The sequence below is a fragment of the Miscanthus floridulus genome, unplaced genomic scaffold, assembly GCF_019320115.1.
Source record: "Miscanthus floridulus cultivar M001 unplaced genomic scaffold, ASM1932011v1 os_2778_2_3, whole genome shotgun sequence".
NCBI lineage: Eukaryota > Viridiplantae > Streptophyta > Magnoliopsida > Poales > Poaceae > Miscanthus > Miscanthus floridulus.
The window spans coordinates 33,372-40,000 of NW_027098507.1; the positions used below are offsets into that span (position 1 = coordinate 33,372).

The following is a 6,629-nucleotide window of genomic DNA, read 5'->3' on the forward strand; positions in this document are numbered from 1 at the left end:
GCTCTGCGCCGCTCGCCGTCGTCCATCAGCAACGTGCCAACATCGTAGACTCCGGCTAGCTAGCTAATCGCAATTTTGCTAGCTAATAATATGCTTTGTGGGATCAGTTTGAAGCAAAGTTAATTTAAATTTGCCATGGTTTTGTTTACATATCTCCTTCACTTTATATGATCAGTACAATTTTTACAAGACCTCCTTCCGAAGGAGATGCCATTGCGGGCTTCAACATTAGATTTGAGGGTCACAAATTTGCGTTCCGAGTACTCACGTCTTGAAGTAACTCTATTAGCGAATTCACTGCCAAATCAATGTTGAAGGTTCACAGAATGGCATTGACTGATCATCATGTCCAGCTAAATTTACGTCACATATATAGATGTCAGACTACAAAGCAAGTCCAGCTCCTAGTTGTATATGAGTTTAGAGTAGCATGTCAGACTACATACAGGAGAGAGGCCTCTGCACTATCTAGTTCATACTAATTTACCAATAACTACATACTAATTTCACCAGACATACTAAAGCTTACTAAATGAGAGCCTTCCCACAACAGGTGTGCTGCATCTAAGCAACCTTGACCGGTTCATTTCAAATTAGCGTTGTCTTCACGGCAGTTTCTGTAGTGAGAACCACAGGCACCATTTCCAGCATGCATTGGATGACTCTGTACCCTACAAGTTAAGGATACAGAACGCATAAGGGTCAATGGTTGAAAACTGCAGTCTCAATTATTGGTAAAATCATTCAGATGTACATTTTTCATGAGGGCTACAAGCTCACAATCATTCATTTGCAGAAAAATGTCATGGAACATTAAAATTCAGGAAACTAACTTTGTTGCATTATGACTATAATTAAAGATATGAAGGCACGCCGAATCGGCGGCCTTCTAGGATGTCCACGTCAGTTCTTTTTATTTGGTGCGTTGGATCGAGATTCCACGACTCAGATGAGGCGCGTCACAACCGTGCATTCCACAGTACATAGATGAAGCAACTGCATACATTAAATGAAGTACGGCTTTCTCTTATTGTAGGCGCCATGCAAATGGACGGTGACACGTAGCAGAGAGTGGATTCTCGACATGGTCGGTGCCTAACTAGTGGACGGCACGCATGCATACTGCTGAGCCTTGTTTGCTTTTCAGAGCTGGGCTCCACCGTGGTCCTCCTCGTGTAGAATGGTGCTCCTTCCTCTTTCTCTCTCTCTCGAGTAAATCGCAGACGGCAGCAGCTCCGCTCCTCCCCTCCTCTCTCTCCTCTCCGCGCTCTCGCTCTCTCCCTCGCTCCTCGTCGCGACCGCCGAGGCTCCCCGCACCCTGTGCATGGCGCGGCGGCGTCCCCCGGCACGGCGCCATGGTGCGCCGTCCAACGCCGGTGGCCGCGGCGGCGTCCGAGCCCCTGCTCTCCCCCGCTCCTTCCTCTTTCTCTCTCGTGAATGGCAGGCGGCAGCAGCTCCGCTCCTCCCCTCCTCTCTCTCCTCTCCGCGCTCTCGCTCTCTCCCTCGCTCCTCGTCGCGACCGCCGAGGCTCCCCGCACCCTGTGCGCGGCGCAGCGGCGTCCCCCGGCACGGCGCCATGGTGCGCCGTCCAACGCCGGTGGCCGTGGCGGCATCGAGCCCCTGCTGCTCCCTTGGTGCTGCCTCGTCCCGCCGGTCCGCGTGTGCTCGACGAAACCAGCTGCCTCTTCCTCGCCGTCGGCAGGCGGCGGCAACGAAACTCTGGCGTCTAGCGGTACCTCACCCTCTTCCTCTACTACCCCGACGCGGGCTGCCCCCGGAGCGGCGGCGGGCGTCCTCTTCTTCTCCTCCCCCGACGCTGGCGGCTCTGGAGCGGCGACGGGCGAGCCGGCCACGTCAGCCCCTCCCGCTCACCTCCCACGCGCGTTGATTTCGGGCGGCCCTGCTGAGTTCTCACCCGGTGGCGGAGGCAGCACCCAAAAGCCCGCAAGCCAAATTCCCCAACCCCCACCACCGTGGGTATTATTTTTCCCGTGGATTTTTGTGTGTGATTTTTTGGAGTTTTTTTTTGCCTGGTCTAGGGTTAGGGTTTGTGGGCGGCGATGTCGGATCGGCAGCCGTCGGAGGAGCCTGGAGGAGCAGGTGGACCTGGAGGGGGAAGACGACGGCATGGACGACGACGACGGCGGGTACCGCCGCCGCAACAGCCGGGACGACTCGGAGGAGCCCGAGGAGGACGACGACAATGACGAGCGCCACGGCGACCGCGACGGCCGCGGGGACGACGACGTCGGGATGGAGCCGGAGCCGGCCGTAGGAGGCGGCGGAAAAGGCGGGGACGAGACGGGCAAGGGTTCCTGCTCCCAAGCGCCAGTCGGCCCCAGCTCATTTGGAAAAGGCCGTAGGAGGCGGCGGAAAAGGTGGGGATCTGATTTGGAGTTTTGGTTGATGCTGATCTCGGCGAAGTGATCGAGGAGGCGAGAATCCCGGCTGCTGTTCTTGTAGTTACTCTTGCTAGCTGCTGTCGAGAGGCAGGAGGAAGCAGGATGTCGTACTGCGTGGTGACCGCGGCGGCCGTCGCCGGCGGCGAGCAGGAGGAGGTGCGTATCTTCTACCAGCGGTACGGCCACGGCGCCACCAAGGTCCTCCTCATCATCGGTAGTACATTCTTCTTCCTCCTCTTCTCTCTCTTTTCGTTGTTTCCTTTCGTTTTCTCATCCACTGAATTGAATCCTTTGCGTTCAATTTCGTGTCACCGTTGTCCCTAACACCAAGGATGGTCCCAATCGGATCGCAGGGTTCGCCGGGACGTACGAGTCGTGGGCCCCGCAGGTGAAGGGCCTGACGGGCGCCGTCGAGCCCGTCGACGAGGAGGCTCTCCGGCCGACGACGGCGATGACTCCGGCGCCGCGGAGGGCGTCGAGGTCTGCTGCTTCGACAACCACGGCATGGGGCGCAGCTCCGTCCCGGCGCAAAAGTCGCAGTACACGTGCGTGCCCGCATCAACGTTTCCCTAGCTCTTTTGCTCTTCTCCACTCGTTTTTGGCTTGGCGACAGCGACGGAGATTCTTGCATGCTGTATCGCTCTGGTTCTAATGATGTCGCTCGCTGTTGCTCAATCCTTGGCATCGCAGGACCGTGATCATGGCCAAGGACGCGCTAGCGCTCATGGATCACCTGGGATGGCGAAGAGCGCATGTCTTCGGCCACTCCATGGGTAAGACAATTCCTTCCTCCTCATCCCCACTGCAGGTGACTGAGTCTGAGTGGTCATCGGTCTTCCTGATGTGATGACTGACCACTCTGACCGATTCTGGAACAGGTTCCATGATAGCTTCGAAATTGGCCGCAATGGCGCCGGACCGGGTCGCGTCGCTGGCATTGCTCAACACCACCGGAGGAGGCTACCAGTGCATCCCAAAGGTAGGTGTGGTCGCCAACAATACAGATACTGCAAATCATGTCACTTTTTAGCACTTCTCTTCAACCCGTTCAGAAAAAAGCTCCATTTGTTTGTGAGTTGAGTCACAGTCACTTGGAGAATATTTCTGTGTTTTTTGTTGTTGTTGTGTGTTGTGTTGTGTGTCGACCGTTCCTTTTGGCAATTGATTGATTCTCCGGCTTACGGGTGGCGTATTATTGGGCCACAGAAATTGACCAAAACATGGTAAATTCAATTGTGAATTCAAAATCTGCTAGCTATCTGACATCGACAGAAAGGAAGAGTCAACATTCGCTAGAATCAACAGTTGGTAATGACTTTGTCACACTCACACGCAAGGGAGACATGGGTGAAGCTTCTAGTTTGTAGCTTTAATTCAGTGGTACAATGTGGACATCTCTGGTGGACAGAAAACAAAAATGAATTATAGTTACTTTCAGGAAAAAGGGTAGATTAATTTACCTTTTTTATTTTCTTCAAAAAAAATTACCTTTTGATTTCTAGCTGCTGATATTTGTTGGAAGGATAGAAGTAGGACGATCTTTTTGGGCCACGATCACGACCTCCTTATATATACGTTAAATTTGAGAAAGCTACGGTGATTTTAAGTTTTGGACCATTTTGTGCCAAATGGATGATGCTCCTTGGATAGACTCATAGACATATCTATGTTGAACAATTTGTTGGGTTCCTTCCACTGGTTACAACTCAGAACACTACATACATACTTCAACACAACTTTGGCCCTTTTCGGTATTTCTGCAAATCATGGTTTCTTTTTTTTAAATAGTTATTTAAAGTTTCGATGTTTCGTGTTTTATAACTAATTAAAAATTAATCCACTCATGTTACTGACAAAAGTTCGCATTTACCTCTACAGTGCAGTGGTTAGCCACTGTTTTCGATTTGGGTGTTGGTGAATAACTATTTTCTTTGCTGCTGTCACTGCACTTGCGCTGACCCGGTTTTTAGGAGTAAGCTCGTCCTAATGCCAATGACATTTTCAATTCCAGATTGATTGGCACATGCTATCTCTTGCATGTCGTTTTCTGAGAGCAAGAACGCCAGAGCAAAGAGCCATTCTCGATCTTGAAGTCCACTATATGAGGGTTGGTGGCCACTACTACTCTTTTTCTTTTCCCCTCGAGAATACGATTTGCTTATGCCCACGCAAAATTTGTCGAAGGGGATAAACTGATTTAAAAATCATATCATACTGCAGGAATAACTTGAGGAAGTTATTGGAACAAGTACCAGAAGACAGATGCTTTATCAGGTAAGAAGTTATGAACCATTGAAGAACAGTGAAGGAAGTGAACTCTTTAAGTGTTAGCCCATATATCTGTTTAACATGATAAATTTCTTTATTAAACAGGAACATGGGATTATTGACCTATCCTATAAAACCAAATTTGGTGCCAACAAATAGTACAACATTTGTAATATCTGGACAAGAACGCCTACAGAAGTCAAAGATACAAAACAACCCATAGAATTATGTATCTGATTAAGTATGTGATTATCAGACATGTATAATATATTTTCTTTTCAGGAATATGTTAAAGGTCTGTCATTCTGTGGCATGCAATCCAGATATGGATTTGAGGGGCAAATCAATGCTTGCTGAACACATAAGCTCTCTCCGACAGAATTAGACAGGATTCGCTTCGCAGGTTTCCTTGTTCTAATTATTCATGGCAGGTAACTGAAAAAACTCGCACAATCCATTATTGTCCATTGATCGATCCACACGATACTGATCAGCAATACACTCTTGACATTTCATCAGGGATGATGTCGTTGCTCAGTTGTATCGTGCAAGGAGGCTTGCACAAAAGCTCCAGCCTGCCGCTAAACTGGTTGACCTCCACGGAGGCCACCTTGTGAGCCATGAAAGACCAGCTGAGGTATACAAAATATTGCATTTATGTAGTGATGGAGCTATTGTGTCACACATATAACTGATAAATTCCTCTGCTGGTTAATATGTCACTCATGGAGATGATAAAGGCATCGAAATCAAATACAGACCTAGAGGAGTGGTCAAACCTTCCAAACAAGTCTGATGGTCTTCTTCTATCTGGATCAGCAAGTCGTCTTACCAAAAGAGACGATGACAGAGTGAATTACCTCGTCTTCACATACAATCTACTCGGGAAGCTCCAACTTATTTTTCTCTTCATTTTTGGAGTGTTCTATGTTATTCTTGAACACGTGAGGAGAGTTGTAAGAATTTTGAAGCCTGTCAGGGTGTCTGCTTCCACCTTATAGGTAAACACTGTTTGACACATTCCTTGTTCAGTCATTTTAAAGTTGCTATATGACTGATCCAGCCTCAACTAAGGTGTTTTTTCCCTTTGATTTCAGGTCATTTCTTTTTCAGATTGTGGAAAGGGTGTTGTAATGCGTGTTGATCGCACATGACACTGACCTGCCATTCTGAATCCAGTATGATTTTCCTTATGTGATACTATGAATCCAGTACCTGTTTCTCCTTGCAGTTATGGTTCCTCCTTTCACTTTGTCGGTGACTATTTAGATACCAAACCCTTTGATTCAATGGGGAGACGGAGAGCTAGGATAGTGGCAATTGATGGTTTGGACTGTCCAGCTAGGTTACACTATGAATCTGGTTGTCTCCTAAGGTAATAAGTTACCTTTTTTGAATGTCACAGTTGTCAGTGATGATATCCTTTATAAGCAAATAATATTTATGGTTTCACTGTTTCTAACTATCCTTTGTTCAGGGAAGTGAACAAGGCTTTTTGTGGATTTTTCGTTCAATCAAAAACCAGCTTTATGTGAAAGCTTTTCCAGGTTGTTTAACTAATCACTCCATTGAGTTTCACTCAATAGCGCTTTCCTTTTATTTTTGCAGCCAATATGGCCTTAGTCAACATTGCAACCTTTAGTTAGTTTATTTCTTGTGTTCTGCCAATGATGTAACTAAATGCAGATGAAAAAATGGCACTCTGTTGCTGTAATCTCAAGAAATGCCCAAACATTAAGCCTGTATATGCATAGCATCGGAGGTATGATAGATATGTCACATATTTACTGATTATGTTTTCCATTTTTAAATACTGTTTAGGATTCCCACAACAAGGGTGACTTTCCAAGTATCAATTCCAATGAGTACATAGGAGTTTCAACAGGAAATTGGGGTTGTGGTCCTTTTGGTGGAAACCCTGAAATCAAGAGCATGATTCAGTGGATTGCTGCGTCACAG

General features: G+C 47.8%; 1 protein-coding gene across 4 annotated transcripts; it reads left to right on the top strand.

The window, feature by feature from the left end:
- The first annotated feature begins 1,337 nt into the window (after positions 1-1,337).
- LOC136535421 (uncharacterized) lies at positions 1,338-5,537 on the top strand. 4 transcript variants are annotated; one of them, XR_010778990.1, is made up of 9 exons: positions 1,338-2,616; positions 2,756-2,947; positions 3,093-3,175; positions 3,281-3,381; positions 4,414-4,509; positions 4,623-4,676; positions 4,953-5,101; positions 5,190-5,307; positions 5,402-5,537. XR_010778990.1 is itself a non-coding variant. In XM_066527688.1 (6 exons), the coding sequence occupies exons 2-6, from the start codon at positions 2,907-2,909 to the stop codon at positions 4,626-4,628; spliced, it is 327 nt and encodes a 108-aa protein (XP_066383785.1). In that variant the 5' UTR covers positions 1,338-2,616; positions 2,756-2,906; the 3' UTR covers positions 4,629-4,758. The 4 variants fall into 4 exon arrangements, 1 of the variants encoding a protein (XP_066383785.1); XR_010778988.1 differs by having other exon boundaries at positions 2,756-3,175; XR_010778989.1 differs by having other exon boundaries at positions 3,093-3,381.
- Positions 5,538-6,629: the final 1,092 nt, after the last annotated feature.

Coding starts and splice junctions, on each gene's coding strand:
- LOC136535421 (XM_066527688.1), top strand. CDS start 2,907: ATGGGGCGCAGCTCCGTCCCGGCGCAAAAGTCGCAGTACAC. Junction 3,176..3,280: donor TGTCTTCGGCCACTCCATGG/GTAAGACAATTC, acceptor ATTCTGGAACAG/GTTCCATGATAGCTTCGAAA. Junction 3,382..4,413: donor GCTACCAGTGCATCCCAAAG/GTAGGTGTGGTC, acceptor TTTCAATTCCAG/ATTGATTGGCACATGCTATC.